The sequence below is a fragment of the Magnolia sinica genome, chromosome 8 (genome assembly GCF_029962835.1).
Source record: "Magnolia sinica isolate HGM2019 chromosome 8, MsV1, whole genome shotgun sequence".
NCBI lineage: Eukaryota > Viridiplantae > Streptophyta > Magnoliopsida > Magnoliales > Magnoliaceae > Magnolia > Magnolia sinica.
The window spans coordinates 13,711,759-13,734,148 of NC_080580.1; the positions used below are offsets into that span (position 1 = coordinate 13,711,759).

At 39.5% G+C, this 22,390-nt stretch overlaps 1 protein-coding gene across 1 annotated transcript in view; it reads right to left on the minus strand.

The window, feature by feature from the left end:
- The window catches only part of LOC131252932 (beta-glucuronosyltransferase GlcAT14C-like), a 33,144-nt gene extending 11,730 nt beyond the window's left edge, over positions 1-21,414 (minus strand). Inside the window, exon 1 of the mRNA XM_058253726.1 lies at positions 20,805-21,414. Within this exon, the coding sequence (XP_058109709.1) occupies positions 20,805-21,321 (517 nt within the window). The 5' untranslated portion in view covers positions 21,322-21,414. The remainder of the gene's footprint in view (positions 1-20,804) is intronic.
- Positions 21,415-22,390: the final 976 nt, after the last annotated feature.

Sequence of the window (22,390 nt, forward strand, 5' to 3'; positions counted from 1 at the left end):
GACGGACTGGTCATGGTATTCAGGACTGCCATACACATGCCTATGCATCTTCTTTCGGCCGTGGACGTGGTGGTCGTAGTCGTGGCCGTGGTCGTGCCCTTTCTGCTACTGCTGCCACTATTTCTTCCGAGCCATCTGTTAGTGATTCTACATCTACTGTTTCTGCTGAAGGTCTTTCATCTCCGTTGACTCCTGCGATGCTCCAGCAAATCGTTCAGGCCCTTTCTGCGACCGGTATGTCAAGTATATCCCCATCTTCTACATGGTTCTTCGATTCGGGTGCTTCTAATCATATGATCGGTGCTGTATCCCATCTTCGTGACATTCGTCCCTATACCGGCAATCAGGCTATTTCTACTGTGAATGGCACTAGACTACCTATTCAGTCCGTTGGATCATTGACTATCTCCTTCTGCTCATCGCCAGTTCACCCTTCGTGATGTGTTTCATGTCCCTAACCTCTCCAATTTAATTTCAGTTGGTCAACTCACATCCAATAACTGCTTTGTCATATTTCTTCCCAACTGTTGTTTTGTGCAGGATCCGGAAACGGAGAAGGTACTTGGGAGGGGTAGGCAGCATGGTCGTCTGTACGTGTTGGATTTTAATCCATCTATCACTCTGGCTCGTTTCTTTTCTCCATCTTCATCAGATATTTGTTCAGCAAATAAATTGTGAAAACTGTGGCACTTTCGCCTGGGTCATCCACATTTCAATCGGTTACTTCAATTAATTTCATCTGGCATGTTAGGGAATATTTCTCTTAATAAAAATGATTTGGATTATTCTTGTTCTTGTTGTCTTTCAAAAACGGTATTCCCTTTTCTCTAAGTACTACAAAATCATCCTCTATGTTTGAACTTGTGCATACGGATAAGTTATTTCACTCTATGGTGGAGACTCAATTTCGGGTTCCAGTTCAAACTCTCCGCTCTGACTCAGGGGGGGAATATCTCTCAACCGATTTTCGTACATTTCTTCAAGGGCATGGGATTATTCATCAGACCACCTATTCTGATACTCCACAACAGAACGGGGTGGCTGAACGAAAAAATCGTCATATTGTTGAAACTGCCAATACCCTGCTGACAGCTATGAGTGTTCCTCGTTCTTTCTAGGCGAAAGCAATGTTACATTCCGTCTACTTGATTAACCGGATGCTAACTAAAGTTCTCAACAGTAAATCTCCTTACTTTGTTCTCATCGGCTTACCTCCTGCATATTCCACATTTCGTGTTTTTGGTTATATCTGTTATGTTCACCTGGCTTCACGTGAACGTAACAAACTATCTCCAAAATCGGTCAAATGTATGTACTTGAAATTTGGGGAAACTCAGAAGGGTTTTCGATGTTATGATCCGGTTTCTCGTCGTGTTCGGGTTTCACGACATGTTGTTTTTCTTGAACACGTTGTCTTTCATTTATCTCTTCCTCCTCCGCACACTCCAAACTCTCCTGGTCTAACCGCCTTTCCACAAATTCCATTTGCCTCAAGTACTCTCCCTCGTCCGTTGCAGGTTTACTCATGTCGACCACGTACAGATCCACCACCTATTACTCAAACCGAACCTATTGTACCTGTTGCAGATCCCGAACCTACCTCGATACGTCGTTCTGCTCGTGAACATAGAGCGTCTGATCGCTTGATATGCTCTATATCTGCCACGAATGCTACTCTGGATACTGTTTCTATTCCTACTTCATACTCTCAGGCAGCCACTAATGATTGTTGAAAGAAAGCTATGGCAAAAGAACTTGCGACATTGGATGATAATCATACGTGGGACATTGTCACTCGACCTACCGACCAACAGCTAATTGGTAGCAAATGGATTTACTCTGTCAAGCCCAAGTCTGATGAATCATTTGATCGATACAAGGCTCGACTTGTCGCTCAGGAATATAAACAGGAATACGGAATTAATGATGATGAGACTTTCGCTCCCATGGCCAAGATGAAAACTGTTCGTACTCTTCTAGCTATATCTTCTTTTCGCTCATGGCCACTCCCTCAGATGGATGTGAAAAATGCATTTCTTCATGGAGACCTCCAAGAAACCGTATATTTGAAACCTCCTCCTAGCTCTTTAATCCTTGACAATAAGGTATATCGCCTAAAGAAAGCCTTGTACGGCCTCAAACAAGCACCTCGGGCATGGTTCCAACGCTTTCACGATGTTGTTACGGGTGCTGGCTTTACTCAAAGTGGTCATGACCCATCCTTATTTTTGCGCACCACTGCTCACGGAATTGTCATTGTTCTAGTCTATGTTGACGACCTCCTCCTGACTGGTAGCGATACTACTGGCATTTCGGCTTTAAAGGAAGTTCTGCAATCATCCTTCAAGATGAAAGACCTCGGCCATCTAACATACTTTCTTGGACTTGAATTTTCACATTCCAACCGTGGGATCCTAGTCAGCCAGCGTAAATATACCAAGGATCTTCTCGCATTAGCATCATTGACGGATCAGAAGACAGTTCAGACTCCCTTAGAACTTAACGTTCACTATGGCCGTGACGATTGTTATCTACTTGCACAGCCCGACTTATACCGCTGTTTGGTTGGGAGTCTAGTTTACTTAACTATGACTCGCCCTGATATTGCCTATGCTGTCCAAGTTGTCAGTCAGTTTGTTTCTGCTCCTCGGACTTTTCATATGACTGCGGTGTTGCGCATCCTTCGGTACCTTCGTGGAACTCTAGATAGATCCCTGTTCTTCTCCTCCACGGCGACTCTAGACCTTCGTGCTTATTCGGATGCTGATTGGGCCGATTGCGCTCTCACAGGAAGATCTACCACTGGCTATTGTGTCTTTCTCGGCACTTCTCTCATCTCTTGGAAGTGTAAGAAGCGGGCCACTGTTTCCAAATCGAGCACAAAAACCGAGTATTGGGCGATGTCCGCTACGTGTAGTAAGCTTGTCTGGTTACATGGACTTCTTTCAGACTTGGGCATTCCTCTACAGAATCCTACTCCACTCCATCTCGATAATCTCAGTGCCATTCAAATTGCCTCTAACCCAGTTTTTCATGAACGGACGAAGCATATTGAATTGACTGTCACTTTATCCTCGAGAAATTTCAGTCTAGACTCATTTCTCTTCCACATGTTGCATCCCATGATCAAATTGCCGACATTCTCACCAAGTCCCTCACTTCTGCACGTCACTCTTTTCTAGTTGGCAAACTATTACTTCTCGATGACCAGCATTAGTTTGAGGGGGGGTGTTAGACAGCTCACAGACCTTATATAACTAGTACACCTTGTATACTTTATTTCCATAGGTAAAGGATTCTAAGTTTATTGTTTTCCTTGTATAGATGGTTGTAATCTCTATATATTCAACCTCATTGGGTTGTCTCAAATACAGAAAACCTTTTGGCTTCACAGTTTACACCTAGGACCACAATTACACACTTTGAGACATATCCGTTGCGGCATTGTTAAGTTTTGAAAAAATGACTTGAAAACTTATTTTAAAATTATGTATGTAAATAAATAATTTATTTTCAAAAAAATTCAGAGACCGTTTGCAAATGATTTCTGATTTGAACTCGATAAGAGGATAAATATCGAGGATAAATATGTATGCTGGCAAAGCGATCATAGATCAGGGATTGTCTCCATCTGGTATGGTCATGCAGGTCTAGGGCAGACCTTGGAGAGTGCGAGAGGTTGTTTGCTAATGAAGTGGTCGCTTAGCATACAGACACCTATGTATATAGACATTAGAACCCCGACTGGTCCCACATCCCTGATTCTTACTCTATGTATACAAGGTCAGTCAATATTACTGGAGTGGATGAGGCTAGTTGTGTTCCCCACTATGGGGTTGAGTGGGAGATGTTGAAAATTGAGAGAGGACAAGTGTGTATGCTAACAGAGCAGTCCTAGATTGGGGATTGCCTTCTCCCTTTTTTGCTCAAGACATTGTGTTGTTTTATTTGGTTTTTATATTTCCTAACTTAACAATTTCCTAGTTTTTAAAAAAATCAAGTGTGGTTTGTAGATTCTGCAACTTTCCTAGGCCATGTGTAGTTGATTTAAGTTCCTCATTCCCCAAAATTTTACCATCCTTCTATTATCAGATTAACATGTCAAATTTAGATTTCAAAATGGTTTTTAATATTAATTTTGCAGTAACTATGGCCTATGCATTAATGATTGCTTGACTTGCAGAAAACAAAATACTAAAAGTAACCCCAGCAACATTGATGAAACTAGATAAGCACACAAGGTATAAATACAGTTATTAATAGACCGGGGCCAACATGCTACAAATACATTCGTATGCATGTGGCTTTCTTTCACCTTTGCGACATGATACAAGAAAAGAATAACCTTTGAAGAACATTTGGTGTAATTTTCCTTCATACAATTAGCCATAATATCAAGAATCGTGTCATGCAATATTGTTATAGTTATTTTAGAAAACAATTAGTCGTCACTTCAATAAGATACATAATGCAATTGTCGAGCTACATCACGATTTTTTGAAACTACCCAGAAATGGAGTGCCTCCCAAAATAATAAATAGTATGCGATTTTTCATATATTTTAAGATTGGCGAATAGATATTTTTCATTTTATAGTTCCATTCCTAAATAATTAAATTATCAAAAAATTTAATTCTCCTTTGGAATCATAGACTACTCATATATTCCGATGATGGTCAACTCGAAAGAGCAAACCAAGTGGCACAATCGAAAGGGATTTATTTTCCAAAATGTGCTAGTAAGCTGCTCTTTTAATTTAAAATTCTAATATGTACTAGCGAGGTGGGAAGGATTAGCGTCAAATTCACAAATATTAGCAAATGCGCTCAACCAAAAGTATGAATTGATTATTTCGAGAGATATTAATTCAAGGCAACATGTATATACGTATTATTAGTTAAATTTAAGTAACTTTCAAACTATGTTCTTTATATACAAATACTACTTAGTTAACGGTTCCTTATTCATGCCTTAGTAATAGACTTACAAGAGTTTTAATATGAGGTCATGGATTCGAGTACCCATTGTGGTGTGAGTGCATGGGTGTGTGTGGGGGTAGGAGTGCATGTGTAAAAAAATACTATTTAGTTGATGTTGGTTTTCCGAACACACCCGGTTTCTTAACACCATTTTGTGGAATATGGTATCATCTAAAGGAATTTAGGCAAGGTTGTCAACTTAAGATGAATGAGGAATTGTTTAATCTTCACCTTCTTTGTTGCAGAATGTCATAGAACGCGCGTTTGGAGTGTTGAAGGCATGATTTCCCATATTGAAGGCAGCCCTAGGTTAGCCTTTAAATATGCACATCAATATATTCAGTGAATGTTATATCCTAAATAATCACATTATCAATGAGAGACGTGATCAAGAGCTTGATTCCAAGAATAACAACAATAACGATGACAAGGATGATTGATGTGAGGTGCGCAAAGATGAAGATAACGAGGGGGAAGTCAAGAGTAGTGAGGAGGAGAATGAAGGCAGCTTACGAAATGAATCCGCAATTGCTAAGACGAAGAAATAGAGATTGAGAAAATTTCTACTAGGACTTGTCACAGTTATGTGGGAATACTACAATTCAGAATCGAACGTTGATTGATTGTTTTTATAATATATATATATATATATATATATATATATATATATATATATATATATATATATATAGTTTTTAAGAAGTAAATGTTGATAAACTAATTGTTGCTCAACATATGAATGCAGTATTTTACTATTACATTTTATATAATATTTTATATCTATTAATAATAACTTCCAATACATCTTATTGAGCTTACAAAAGAGCAATGTTTTAAGGTATGTAATGCGGGGACATTTTCACACCGGGCTCGAGTGGGGTGGCATGTGGGATGCAGGGGCACACTCGGGGTGGGCGGCCCACGGAACCCATGGATTTAGAGCCCATGAGGAGGGTTCGGCCGAAGACCTAACCCATGGATTTGGAGCCTAGGCTAAGAGATAAATGGATTAATTTGCCATGCTCTATCAATTCAAGCTTTTACAGCAAGTGGTTAATGGTCCTACATCAAATTGGTATCAGAGTAGGAGGTCTCGTGTTTGAGACTCCTCACTGGAGGTGATTAATGCAGTGATGTTTTCACACCGGGCTCGAGCGGGGTGGGTGAGATGCAAGGGCACACTTGGGGTGGACGACCCACGAAACCCATGGATTTGGGGCCCATGTGAGGTAGGTGGCTCATGTGAGGTAGAACCCATGGATTTGGGGCCCACGAGGAAGGTTCGGCCGAAGACCTAACCCATCAATTCAGGGACTGGGCTATGAGATGAAGGGATTAATTCACCATGCTCTATCAATTCGAGCTTTTAGAGCAAGTGTTTAATTGTCCTGCATCAGTATGTCATAACATGCAAAGGCAAGCAACAGTTGTCAAAAAGCACAAATTAACTGGACTTCATACATGGACGAATGTATGGCAAACATACTAGTTGAAGAAGCCTCATCGGAAGAGAAATACGATAATGCTTTTAAAGAATCCAATATGAATAAAGTAACGAAAATGGTGGAAACATTTTCTAAGCAAGTGGATGTTGAAAAGTGCATGGATCAGTAACAAACCTTAAAAACTAAAACTTAACAGAGCTTGCATTGAGCAAAAGTGGATTCGGTTGGGATGATGAAAGAAAATGTATGACTGTTGAGCCAGGCATTTGCGATGAATTCATTAAGGTATATTAATGATTAATACGTAATAAAATACTTATGAAAAGTGTCATTTTTCTGAACTCCTTTTATTTTATAGGCAAAACTCAAAGTCGTTTAAAGACCCCATCATCTCATCACTTGGATGACATCTCATTGTCCACATGCCCTTTCAGATCATTTGCATCATTCGATGATACGTATTTCTACGAAACACTACCTCAACCACGATATGACGAAGGAAATGACATCCCGTTGTCCACATACCCCTTTGGATCATTTGCACCCTTCGATGATACATATTTCTACGAAACGCTACCTCAACCACGATATGATGAAGGAAATGATCAACGGAATGTGGAAACTTCAACTCCAAGGCCACTGAAGAATGTCTATCTTGCATCGACTGTTATAGAAAAATTTAACAGCCTTCGCGAAACAATTGACAAATGTCTTTCAAAACTAAAACAGTGGGGAGATTGTGAGACAAGTTGGAGAATATAACAACTATTGATTCCAACATGATGCATAGGGCCTACACATCCCTACGAAACAACTACATTTTGCTACTATGTTCCTTGATCATGTAAGCCCTAGCCAAAGAAATGAATGGTTGGAGAGGATGGTTCCCAACTAAAAATTTTAACTAATGTACTTTGTATATTTAAAAATGATATTATTAATATACTTTGTTTATTAGATTTACTAATAAAGTTTTTGGTTTCTTTCGAATGCTTAAATTGAGTTATTGCTCCACATTATGGGTATTTTGAATCTGTGGGCCCACTTGATAATTGATTTTGCCTAAGAATTAGCTTAAATATTCATCTAGATGGGCTTAACAAAATTGCATATTTAGTACCAAAATTTATTATATGATTATAATATTTTGTAACGATTATCTACTCTAAACTCTACTTGGTGTAAATATACAGCTTTTTATCTGTAACTAACTTACACGTTACCAAAACACAAAAACTAACTTACCTGTAAGTAATTTATGGCTTACATCCAAACATGATTACTTATAAGTGACTTACATGTAACTCACAACTTAAAGAACTTACGGGCATTCAAACAAGCCCTTATATGATGTTTTGTTTGGATGTAAGTTGTATGTCGCTTACAGGTAAGTTGGTTTTTTTTGTTTGGATAACCTATGAATCAGTTACAGATAAGAAGTTGTATATTCACACCAACCAGAGCTTGGATTAGAGATCGTTCCAAAATATTATAATCACATAAAAAAAATTAGCACCAAATATGTCATTTTGTTAAAGCTCATTTCGATGAACATTTGAGCCAATTCTTAAACTAAACTAATCATCAAGAGGGCCATAAAAGTGAGCCCACATATTCAAAATAAATGTAATATGGAAGAATAACTTAATATAAGCATTGGAAGAAAACTAAAAATATTAGCAGTAAATTCAATAAACAAAGTGCATCAATAACGTCCTCTTTAACTATACAAAGTACACTTCGGCCTGTTTGGATTCATGGAAATGAAAGGAATGGAAACATTATTTCCCATGAAACTCACTTTCCGTTGTTTGTTAAGCCCTTTTTGTGGGAATTTGTGGGAAATATTATTTCCTACTTTCTTTGTTATAAATAAACAAATTTATTTTCCCACCTCCACCCCTAGGAAAGGCATTTTCCCATGATGGAAGGAAAATGAGTTTCTCAATGTTAAGTCCAAATGTGCCACCATCCATCTTCAATCGCCTCACATATGCTACATGTGCCAATATGCCAAATGAGCCATTATCCATCTTCAATTATGCCCTACATGTGCTACTATGTCATGTGCTAATGTGCCAAATATGTCACCGTCCATCTTCTCTTGCACCCAACATGTATCACCATCCGTATTCTCTTACGCCCCACGTGTAAAGCATCTCACATGTGACACCATCCATCTTCTCTTGCACCCAACATGTATCACCATCCGTATTCTCTTACATCCCACGTGAAAAGCATACCACATGTGACACCATCCATCTTCTCTTGCACCCTAGATGCGTTAATGTGCCACATATACCACCATTCATCTTCTCTTGCACCCCACAGGTGCAAAGCACTCCACGTGTCATCATCCATCATCAATCATTCCACATGTGCCAATGGTGCCAATGTGCAGTAGTGCTACCATCTAACTTCAATTGACCGTGTGTCAAATGTGCAAATATGTGTTTTGTGCCACGTGCCAATACAACTTCAAGCACTTCACATGTACCAAGGGTGCCACAATTTAGCTTTAAGTGCCCACATATGCCATGCATGCCATATGTGCCCCTATCCATCTTCAAGCATCCCACATGTACCACATGTGCTAATCTTTCACATGCCAGTGACCACCTAGAATGTTTTCCAAGAAGAAATTATGTTTCTCAAACAATAAATTTGAAAATCTATTATAAATTACTACGAAAATCTTTAGAAAACAATGTATGCTTTCCCACAATTTCCTACAAATAAGGTTTCCCAAGAAACACTATTTCCTTTCATATGCTTTCCATGAATCCAAACTGGCCCTTATTAGGAACATTTATTTGGAAATCATTCTCTCCAACCATACATTTCTTTGGTTGGGGCTTAGATTACTAAGGAATGTAGCAGTAAGATGTAGTCGTTCCATAAGGAATGTGTAAGCCTTACACAACATATCCCCATAAATGATTACACTATTCTCCAACTCCTCCCACAATCTCCACCATTGTAGTTTTGAAGGAGACATATTTGTCCATTGTTTTGCGAAGGCTGTCAATTTTTTCTATAACAGCTTATGCTTGAGAAACATTCTTTAGTAGCCTTTAAACTGATGTTCTCACATTCTGTCAACCATTTCCTTTGTCATATTAAGGTTGGGACTGGGGATTGTGTCCCGTTGAAATATTCATCATCGAATGGTACAAATGGTGCATATGATCCGGAAGAGTATAGGGACAATGGGATTCATCTGTGGGATAAGATGACAGGGTCGTTTCTTCCTCAAGATCAGCTAGAGTTCCCATAACAGAATCGTCTCCACATCATCCCAAACTCCTTGACAAGTGGGAATGACTTGTTTATAATTACAAGGGGATAAGGTTTTGCCTATAAAACAAAATGAGTTAAGAAAAATGATACTTTTAACAAGTATTTTATAATATATTGATCATTAATTCACCTTAATAAATTCAACCCAAACGTCTGTGTCGGCAATCACACATTTTCTTTCTTCATTCCAGCTGAAGCCACTTTTGCTCATTGCAAACTTTATCAAGTTACAAATTTTCTTTAGGGTTCTTAACCAGTTCCTGCAATTATCGGCAGTCATCTGCACAAAACATGTCTCTTCCACTATTTTCGTAACTTCACCTATACTAGCTTTTCTAAAAGCATCGTCGGATTTTTTCTCAATAATGCTTTTTCAACTAGTGTGTTTGCCATACGTTCATCCATGCACGAAATCCAATTAATTTATGCCTTTCGGCCGTCGTTTCTTACCTTTGCACGTAGCAACAAATCTTAAAACATTACACATTTCTAAACTAGATAAGATATATTGAAAGTAAGTGCAAATAGATCTAGAAATATTACATAAAATGTAACAATAAAATAGTACATTCATATACTAAGTGACAATCAGTGCATCAGCATTCACACTTAAAAAGCATTTTCAAAAAAATATCAATCGGCGTTCTGTTCTGAATTATAGTTCGCTCATATTGCTGACACAAGCCCTACTTGAAATTCCCTATATTTCTATTTCTTCCTTATATATCTCACGGATTCATTACATAAGTCATCTTCATTCTCTTTATCGCTAATCTCGACTTCCTCCCTATCACCTTCATCTTCAAGCACTTTACCTCCATTTTCCTCATCACTGTTATCGTTGTTATTCTCCAAATCAAGTTATTGATCATGTCTCTCATTGATAATATGATTATGTAAAATACAACATGCAAATGTTAATATTGACTTGCGTATCTATAAGATAGCCAAAGTCATCTTCAATATAGGAAATTGAGCCTTCAATACTCCAAAGGTGCGTTCTACAACATTCCACAACACTAAATGGCAATGATTAAATAATTCATCGTTCATCTTAGGCTCACAACCTTGCCTAAACTCATTTTAAGTAATATTGAACTCTACAAAATGGTGTTAAGAAACCAGGCATGCTTGGAAAATCATCATCAACTAAGTAGTATTTGCTTACAAAGAACATAACTTGAAAGTCACTTAATTTTAATCTACATATTAACTAATAATATGTATCCATAGGTTGACTTAAATTAGTAGCTCTTGGGACAATCAATTTGTTCTTTTGGTTGAGAGCATCTGCTAGTATTCGTGAATCCAACGTTGATCCCTCACACTCGCTAATACGTATTAAAATTTTAAATTAAAGGAACAAATTGCTAGTATATTTTGAAAAATAAATCCATTTCGATTACGCCACTTAGTTTACTCCTTTAAACCGACCATTGCTAAAATATGTAAGCCGCTTATGACTCCAACATAACCCCAAGGTAGAAAACTATGACTTGTTTTTTCATAATTTAATTTTTTTAGAAATGAAACAATAAAATGAAAAATACCTACCCACTAACCTTAATGTTTAACAAAACCTCTTACTATCAATTATTTCGAGAGGCAACCCATTTCCAAGTGGTTTCAAAAAATCACGATGTAGCCCAACAGTTGCATTAAGTTTCATATTACAGTCATGACGAATTATTTCCCTGGAATAGTTGAAATGATGTTGCATAACACAATTCTTGGTGTGATGGCTAATTGTATGAAGAAAAATCACTAACTTTTCCTCTAAAGGTACACCAAATGTGCCTCGCTCGTTACTCTTTTCTTGTACCATATCGAGAAGGCGAAAGAAAGCCTCTTTATGCATACAAATGTAATTATAGCACGTCGGCCCCGATCCATTAATAATCAAATTTGCAGCTTGAGCGTCTGTCGAGTTTCGTCGATGCTACTTTGGTTCTTCTATCATATTGTTTTCCTCGAGCTAAGCATTCATTAATGCACCGACCATAGTTACTGCATCCATCATGTTAAAATCCATGTTGAAATCTTAATCCAACATATTAACTTGACAATAGTAGTATGGAAGAATTTTGGTGAATGAGGAACTTAAACCAACTATACATGGGCTAAATGTTGACTATGGTTCCATTAAAAAAATGCATGCATGTAGTGTGGGTTAAGCTAGATGATCCATCCACTAACTAATGGTTAAGATGATTTTGGGGGCATGATCCATCCATTGACTAATGGTTAAGATGATTTTAGGGTCATGATCCATCCATTGACTAATGGTTAAGGCTGTGGACTTTAATGTATGGAGAGTTGAATGTATGATTGTGGCATCAGCAATGCAACTAACACTAAAGTAAAGGGGTCACTTTTTAGGAATGTGAATTATACATTGCACAGTGTTCACTGTAGCTAGTTACCTATGGCATGAGATATGATAAAAATATGAAATTTAAGCACTCGATGTATGGGTTTTTTACAAATTAATTGAAGGGAATAGAACCAATGCTAAATGCCACATCTAGCTACAGAGCACCCACAAGTGACATGTACACAAGATCTGGAATGTTTGTCTATAAGGTCCAACCATGGATGCCCCGTATACCAAATGTTGCACCAGTTATATGATACTAGCTGCTAATTGGATATTTTTTGTTCATTGAATGTGTATAGTTGGTTGAACCTTTTGTCTAATCGTTTGAAAAGCTCAAAGTTCCTCTAATCATTTTAAAAGAGACACCATTACACACTTAGGAATAAAAAAATCACAAAAAACAAGTGCAAATAATAAGTTTCCTTTATATAGGGTCCTAAGCTATGCGATGTCTGACAGAAGAAATGAAATTATATTCAAAATTAATTCATATCATTTATTAATCATAGAAGACAGGTATGAAGACACAATCAATTAATCATTTTTAAAAACTGCACATATATGGCATACAAGTAATTGAAATTGTCTAAATTACATCTCATAATCCAAAAATTAGATTTATTTCCTCATCCAGATGAGATTGGTGGACATTTATTCGAAAGTTAAGAATGAAAAAAATCCAATGGTCCTGTTTTAACAAACAAGTGTGTCCATGAATCAAAGGTCTCAATCGCTCGAACAATCTGATTTTGGGACCATAACTTAGCCACAATTTAATTGGTCTAATTTAAGTTAATATATGACAGTGTACAATTTCATTGTGCATACACATCAGTGTTATCCATGTGAGTATCATACACATTGGGAAAGTTAAGAGCATGGTGTTGTGGCTCAAGTGGGCCCCATCATGATGTTTATGTGAAATCCACCCCAACCACCAAGTGTGGCACCTTGTGTTAGGCCCAAGGCCCAAAAAAATCAGCCCTATCTGTGGTTTAGGTGGACCACAGGATTTGAAACAGTGTACAGGGCAACGCTCACCCTCCAAACTCCTTCCCTTGGTGTGGCCCAATCACATTTGGGCCTAATTTTTGGGCCTCGTGCTTAAATTGTGTCGTAGCATCTAATGGTTGGAGTGGATTTCATATAAACATCATGGTAGACCTTGTAAAAATCAAGGGTGGATGTCTCTCCAAACTTTTCCTTTATCATATTTTTCATATATTTAAATTATAAAAATATAAAAACTTACGTTACACACTACAAATGGTTGAAAGCAACGTGATGCAAGACCGATGCATGAACCAAATAACATGTGAGATCACGTAGCCGAATTAAGATATTTATCAAAAAAAAAAAAACCACAAACATCGCTATAATCATCACAAATATCATGAAAATCAAAAGAACATCATGCATAATCCTAGCCTAAGCTACCAACATCGTAACACAAGATCATTAAATAAGAAGAAACTATGATCTAATGGATGTAAGGACATCCAATTAGCATAGGGTATAGTCTATTTCAAAATAGAGAACCTAATACAACCTAGGGTGAAAATTAGGGATTGGGTAATTTGGGAAAGTAGAAAAATTAGGAATTTTAGGTTTAGGGTTAGGGTTTCGGGGATGGAAGAAATGAATTTTGATATAATGATGATGGGAAACCAAAAAGGGAGAAGGTGGGATTCACACGTGTGGCGTGGGGCGGATGGGTTTAAGTCGACTAGGGTTTAGATTGTGGATGGGTATGGGAAAGTTGGGTTTAGGAGAAGACAAATATCTAGGATGAGAAAATAAAGAACTTGAAGAAAATACCTGGATGGTGGAGAAAAGTGAAGATGGTGTGGGGATAGATGGAGACCTTGCACCTCAGTTGATAAAGATTAGCCTCGCACCAATCTCCCTTCCAAAGTGCATGGAAGTATCTTGAAATCGCACGAAGATGGAAGAAGAAAACAAGAGCTTTTCTCTTTTTTTATCACCAAATCCAATGGGAAAGAGGTTACACGCCCCCCTCTTTTTATAAATCCAAGAAGTTTCAAAAATTACAATAATCCCCGTCTAGTGAATCTTAACGAAAATAACCTTAGTCTAAATAAAATCAACCAAAACACCTATAATGTGTCCAAATATAAAATAATCAAAAACTAAATCCTAGAAGATGATAAAGTCTAAAACTGATGTGGACGATCAACGATCAATGGCCCAATCATGTGATCCATGCGATCCAATGGCCCGATCACCGCGTCCCTCCAATCCAACGGTCTGGATCACTTCATAAAGCAGCCCATGTGCATCTTTCCAGTGTCGGGTCTTCTAGATGCTCGCACATGCACATAGGGTCTTCAGCACGATCACAGATACTCGCCTAGCCACAGGGAAATTGGTGTGACCCGCCTCCTCCTCTGATACGTACGCACGAGTCTACATGAAGTGATGTCCTCATCACTACGCAACACGCTACTGCTATTTAAAACAATGCCTGCAGTTTCCTGGATGTTTTGCCAGCAAAATACAATCGAATTCCCTCCCCCAAACACCACCTGATGACTTCCCTATAAGTCACTTCCCACTAACCCAACTTACAAGCATCTAAACAAGCCCTAAGATTCCTCAAACCAACTGAAGAAATGTATCATTGTGTCACATGATTGGCTACAACAACAACAACAACGTAGAACATTCAAAGGTGATTGACACATAAGTGATAGTGACATCACCACATAAACCATATATCTATGTGAAGAGTCATTATAACCCTTTCTAGGAGCCATGAGCTCACAAAGCTTCTTTTTTCTTTTTCTTTTTTTGAAAGATATTGATTTTATAATGATAAGGAAAAGAAAAAATAATGATACGAAGAGAAACAACCCTAGAAGGACCACTCAATACAATTTTTAACCCTTCGAATAACTCTTTGCTTCAAACTCTTCCTATTCATGAAGCATTGATCATTCCTTTCAAGCCGAAGGGACCAAATGCTCGCAAGGAGGGCAACCTTCCAATGGGAGGAAGAAGACTTCTCTGAGCTCGCCAAAAACCATGCTTGATACAAAATGTCCAAAGATGCGGGCATCACCAACTGAGCTTCAAAAAGATCCAAAATGCTCAACCAAAACTCCCACGCGAAGTCACGATGAATAAGAAGATGATTCACAAATTCTATATCCTTAAAACAGAGGACGCAAATGTTGGGGAGATCATGCCTCTCTTGCTTGGGTTGCCTAGTGTTAGAATTTTGTTCCTTCCAACCAACTAGGCGAAGGCTGCCACGCTGAGTGGAGCTCCACTAGACCAAACCACTGTTGTGAAGTGCCAAGGGGACTGAGAGGAAGGGCTTGAAATCAGGGAGAAGAAAGATCTCACTGAGAAAATTCCTCTTTTATCCAGCCTTCATCCCAAGAATCCTTCTCTGCAAGATTTAGCCCTCGAATTCCATGTAACCGGGAGAGAAGCTTAACCAGCTCCTCAAATTCCTCATCCATAAGTTTTCTACGACATGGGGGGAACACAAACACCACCTTCCCCAGAAGGATAGACAATTGACTACCAAAACTTCCGGATCCCAACTACAAGCTGCAAGCCTAGGGAAATCCCCAAACCAAATGCCATCCCAAAACCTGACCCTTGAACCTTCCCTGGGAGAAAAGCACACTCACTCGAAAACTCTTGTAGCAATCCTAGCCACTGCTTTCCAAATAGGGGAGGTGCAATAAACGGACGATTCCCTCATCCACCATCTCATTCGAGAGGAACCATATTTAGCGACTATTAAGGATTTCCATAAACTATCTTCCTCCACACCAAACCTCCAAACCCATTTAACCAACAGAGTTGTATTCCCATCCTCAAGCCTCTTAATACCCACACCCCTTTTTTATTTCGGCTTACAAACATCCCTCCAATTTAACAAATGAAATTTCCCTAACACCCCACCCTGCCATAAAAAATCACGCCTCAATCTATCAATCCTACCAAGGACAAATTTTGGACAATGAACAAGGGACATAATACACAAGGAGGTTGGAGAGTGAGGACTTAATCAAGGTCAGTCTACCCCTTAAGAACAGAAGTCTGTTATACCAAGGGGAGAGTTTTCTTTCCATTCACTCCAAGACCTTATCCCAAAGATGCTTTCCATTTTACCATAAGGGCAAGCCAAGATATGTGGAAGGACGAGACCTTCCCTTGCACCCGAATATGCAAACCAAGAGAGAGGTCTCAGACTCAAAAAATTTGACTCCTAATGGCTCGCTTTTAACCAGATTGACTCTTAGGCTCGGGGCCACCTCAAAACACCTTATGATTTTCCTAAGGTTATCCACCATCTGTCTGTTATCTTCACAGAAGATGAGAGTATCGTTTGCAATTTGTAGATGACCGTCTCTCTGAGGAAAGTTGGGACAACAAATCCTTGGAAGAGACCCACGAATTGACCCCTCCCCAACATACGACCCAAGGCCTCAAAGACTATGACGAAAAGAAAAGGAGATAACGAGTCCCATTGCCACAAACCCCTCGAGGCATTGAAGAAGCCAAAAGGGGCACCAATGATTAATATTGAAAATCTCATCGAAGAGACAAAACTTTATCCAACTTCTCCATTTTTTACCACAACCAACCCTATTCAACTTATAGTTTAGGAAAGACAATCGACATGATTGTAGGCCTTTTTCTAGATCCAGCTTGCAAAGAACACCTTTCTCCTCCGCTCAATGACAAGAATCCAAACATTCATTAGCAATTAAAGCATTGTCGAAAATCTAACGACCTAAAACGAAAGCACTCTGACAAGGTGAAAGGATCTTCGGGAGAACCAAACACAACCTCTAACTCAGCAACTTAGCCAAAATTTTATAAGAACTACCCATGAGACTTGTCAACCTAAAGTCTTTGAGGTTGATTGCACCTTCCAATTTAGGAATAAGTGCCACAAAAGAACAACCCATCTCAGAAGCGAACCAACCCAATTTGAAGAATTCCAACACAAAAGCCATTAACTTTGACTTCAACAAATCCCAGTAATTTTGAAAGAATGCTACAAGATACCCGTCTACACCTGGGGCCTTGTCCCTAGCTAAACACATCATTGCCTCTTTGACCTCCTCCTCCCAAGGAGGCAGTTCCAAAGCCCCTACCTCCTCCGTAGTGATTCGATCAAAATGAAGGTCGTCCAAAGTCAGTCGATTCCTCTCCTCACACGAAAGCAAATTGGCTTAATAATTAACCACGACTCTGAAATAAAAATTTTGTCCACCAACTTAACACAACCAATTGTGTTAGAGGACATACAGTTGACTCTGGCTTTAGCACTAGCTACAGTATGAAAAAATATAATACCTTTGTCTCCTTTCAATCAGATTTCCCTAGAGCCTTGATGCCACTTTATCACATCTTCCTTCAATCCAGATTTATTGTCAGAAGATAACTTATCTTATAAGATTTGTTTGATTCTAAGAGTGGCCCCTCCTTGTGATCCAAAGCATGGATGTCCCTTAGAAGCACTCTGTTTCTTGCTCTCGCATTCCGAATACTTCTTTGTGCCAAGTTTTTAGCTTCGATTTCAACAACTAAAGCTTCTGAATGAGCTTAAATCCCGCCCCACCTACAACATCAAAAGAGGCCCACCATTCTGGAATTAGTGCTTGAAAACCTTCCACTTAAGACTAGATAACTCAAGCGGAAAGGCTTAGGGCCCCATTCTATCTCATCTTTCTCCAACAGAACTAGACAATGGCGAGAGGTTGGCTAAGGGAGACCTTTCTAACAAATAAGAGGATAATTACGAACCCAATCTAAAGGGACCAAAAATCTATCCAATCTTGACATTGTCGACTTTGATTGCACATTTGACCAAGTCTATTCCACTCTGCTCAAAGGAAGATCAACTAGGTTGTGCTTAAGAACCCAATCAAAGAAAGCTTACATACCACTAGTAATGAGACCTCGCCAAAATTTCTCGTGGGAAAAACAAACTAACATTAAAATCTCCAGCGACACACCAAGGGAGATTCCATTTGCCCCCCATAGGCCACAATAGATAGCTCATCCCAAAGGGACTGGTGGAGGGTCAACAACTTTGGCCCATAGACTCCCAAAAAGGACCATCTGAAACCCGAGGTCACATCCTTGAAGACAATAGAGACTAAGAACTGCCCCACCCAAGAGTACTCTTTAGACCAAAGATTTGGGTCCTAAAAGTGGAGGATGCCTTCGACAGAACCCACTGCATCTAAGGACACCCAACCCGCCCTTTTGCGACCTGAGGCCAAAACTGACTCGAACAAGACACAATCGATAGCCGAGAATTTGGTTTCTTGAAGGACAATGATACAAGCCTTCAATCTTCTACAAACATCTTTGGCCTAAGAATGCTTATGAGAACACCACAAACCCCTAATGTTACAAGAGAGCATCTTCATTTAGAAACTATTATTACCCAACGACCTTTCCTAACTTGCCTAGGAATGGCTTCGACACTACTACCTTGGTCAATTTGGGAATTGACCAGCTCCTTAGATCCCTTGGGGCATGTTTGGTCCGTTGAATTGAATGGTATTGAATTGTATTAGATGGGATTAACATCATTATTGCACAATGATTGCATGTCTAGAAATACCATGGTATTGTAGCCATCCAATCCCATGTTTGGGATAAAAATTTCCACGAAAAACACTAGATTAAGCAAAATCATGTTTGGTGGGCCATGGAATTGTAATCAATGCACCAAATTCACAACGGATGTCGTTCACTTGTACACATATATAACCAAAATGTCACGTGTAAATGGTGCATATGGATGGACGATATGGATAAAGGCATGCATCAATGTGGGGCCCCCATGTATAGTGGATTTCAAAATCCATGGAATTCCTGCATGAGACCAAATGCAATTCCATCCCATCTAATCCCAATCTTTCCCATCCTCTCCAAATGCTAGATGGAATTGGACGAGACCACATGCAATTCTATCCCACCTAATCCCATCTAATACTATGCGCCAAACACCCCCTTAGCGATAGACTGGATTCTTCTCAAATTACCAACCAATACCATGCATATCCCTCTTTCCCTGACCAGTTGAAACAAATCGATATAATCCTCATCCCTATCCCCAAAGACAATTCCAAGAAGACGACCGACATGACCCATAGCTTCCCAAAATCTACCTTTTACCTTCAACCAAGTCTTCCAAGTTTCCTCGAGGGAGGATCAAAGGCGAGGCCTGGTTAATAGACATCTGGAGAAGAGAAATGTCCATAGCATTTTGATAAGAGCTTGCGCCATCAATTTCCTGGTTTTGAAGGTAGGCATTAGAGCAGGAAAAAAGCAAAAGGGTGTCAGAGGGGTGGGGAATAATAGCGAAAGGGCCAATATCATAGAAAGGACAAGCTTGCAAAGGGATGGCCTCGCAGGAGGGTATGGAAGGAAGGATGGAAAGAATAAGGGAGGTATGAAAGGTTTTGGAATTTTAGAAGGATAGGTACGCAAGGTTTCATAATAGTTATTTTAGATGGAAAGGTATCAAAGGTTTTGGAACAGTTATGATGGAAGGATGGAAAGAATGAGCTCCCAAAGCATTTTAGAAGGTTAGATTCAAACGCAGTATAAAACTAAGGGAAATGTCTAGTAAATGTGAAACTATGAACAGTCTTATTTCATAGATTCTTATTCTTTATACAAAAATGTATTTACTAGTTCCGCACTTGTTCTATTGTGTAGTTCAGTAATAGATCAGATTCTTGTAATGATCTAGGACTCTTTGTGGCTTTCTGGTTTGGGGACTACAATTATTTAATAAATTATAGTTGCTGTCCTAGCAATTTGAGACATGGCATTTTCGTATGAATTTTGGCAGGCCAAAGTTAAGGGGTCATTTGGATGGTGGTAAATGGTTTACGTTTTAAATGATTTACTAGTAAATCACTTAACGGCCGTAAATGATTTACAGCCTGTCTGTTTGGCTTTAAGTTGTAAATGATTTATTACCGTGTTTGCATAGCCTGTAAATGGTAAATGAAATCTGCTTTATAAGCTTTCATTCAAAATAATAATAATAATAATAAATAAATAAATAAATAAAAATAGAGCTGTTGCCATCTCCTCCTTTACTAGTAAATGAAAACTCACCTTTTGGCTGGTAAATGAGAAGGGGGCTTGCAAATTAGAGCATCCAAACACAAGTCGGAAATGATTTGCTAGTAAATCATTTACTACTTGCCCCATTTACGACCATCCAAACGGCCCCTAATGAAACAACAATAGTACTGACCTACTCGCAATGCAAGTATTCATATCATGTTCGGTGTACAAAAGTGGGACATCTGTTAGAAAAATCTGGTGATCAAGACCGTTCATTCACTGGGGCCCACCATAGATGGGCCAGTGTTGAAAATCACATGCACTGGGTCAATCCTGCCCATCCTATTGGCAAATCATGCTTTGCAAATATTATTTACTACCTTCCATTCATACCCAAACAATCAGATGGTTAAGATTGTCCAATCACTGATTCTTTCCACAATGGTCAATTCAAGGTGAGCTCTACAAGATGGACGGTTCAAATAACATATTAGTGTTCCATGCCCACAGATCAAATTCCCATTTAATTATATACGAAAACTGAACGTCATCAAACAAAAATTCCTAGCATTGAATACTGAATTTGAGAATTTAGAATCAATAAATAAAAGAACTGACCGTCTTGAGACATGAGAGGATAATCAGACGCGCTGAGATTGATGAACCAGTCCCACTCCTTGGCCTGCCTGAGCAAGACTGCCACAGCATGGAGTGTGCAAGCGATCATCGTGGGACCCTTGTACGTGACCAGATTCGCATTCCCCACAACCCTCACGTTATCGAACGCCACGAAGACCGGCTCCGACTTCACGTACTTCGCCAGCTCCATCCGCTCCGTGTTCGGGGCCTCGAGATCCAGATGCAGGAGATAGTAATTCCATGGGTGATACACGGCCTGCAGCACTCGCTTCAGGCGCGGCCCGTCGCCTTTCGTGCCGGAGATCAGGTAGGCCAGCCGGGGCGGCTTTGGCGATCGGATGGTGGAATAGGCAGAGGGATCTGAGAGAACGGACGGCCGGGATGGTTTCCCGTAACGGAGGGTTGAGAAGAGGAGGACAGAGATGGAAAGAGAGGAGGCTAAGAGCACAGGCAGAAGCCATTTTCGCTCTGGTGGGAGGTTGTGCGGTTTTCTCATCTTTTACGGAAATGTGATTAGGGTTAGGATTTGGAGAGAGAGAGTTAGGGTTTGGAGGGAGGGAGGGAGGGAGAAAGAGAGTGTGTGCAGATGGGATTTGAATTTTGGGTTGCAGTGGGAAATGGCGAACGTTGGTTTTTGCTGCTTTTGGTGAAGATGACAGAGGAATAATGAGTGTAATCGCTCGCATGAGATGGATGATGAGGCTTCGCTGCGCACGTGCCGAATGCGGATCCGTGTGAAAGATCTGGCCTCTTCATCATTCGTGAGTCTCTTTGATAGCTTCCTAACCCACTATGTAGCGAGATTCAATAAACAGGAAGGCAACATTTCTATGAGAAAAATGGACAGCCTGGATACAGAATACATAAATCATGGTGGACCCCACGGTAAGGACCGGACAGTTTGGGTGAGGCCGGTGCCGCACCTAATCTACCCCCGTTCAAATGTTCGCTATCTGATGAAGGAAGCAGTCTGATTTTAGATGAATGGACCGGATTGAGTGTCATCTATTTCGCGATGCGCCTGTCTACCCCAAGCAGATTGATTGGTGTGCTGATGCAGCAAAGTTCCGGGGCCCCACTATGATTTATGTATTGTATCCACACCGTCCATCCATTTTTTTAGATCATTTTAATCGGTGAGACCAAAAATTAAGTACATCTAATACTCAAATGGACCACACCACAGAAAGCATGGGACGATGAAGCCCACCATTGAAGCCTTCCCAGGCCTACCATGATATTTATTTTCCATCTAATCTGTTCTTTATGTTAAACAGACCTGCATGAAGTTAAACAAAAATATCAGATTGATTCAAAACTGCTGTGGTCCCCAAGAATTTTTCAATTTTAAAGGTTCAATCCCCACTTCTTTGGTGTGCTCCACTGGAGATTTGGATCTGCCTCATTTTTGGTTTCATGCATTAAAAATAGTCTATAAACTTTGATGGACGGTATGGATACAACACATAATCATCATGGGCTCACAGAACTTTGCCATGTCATCACACCACCGAGGTCGGTGGTGTGTCTCACAGCACGCAATCCGCTTCATATCTACCTAACGC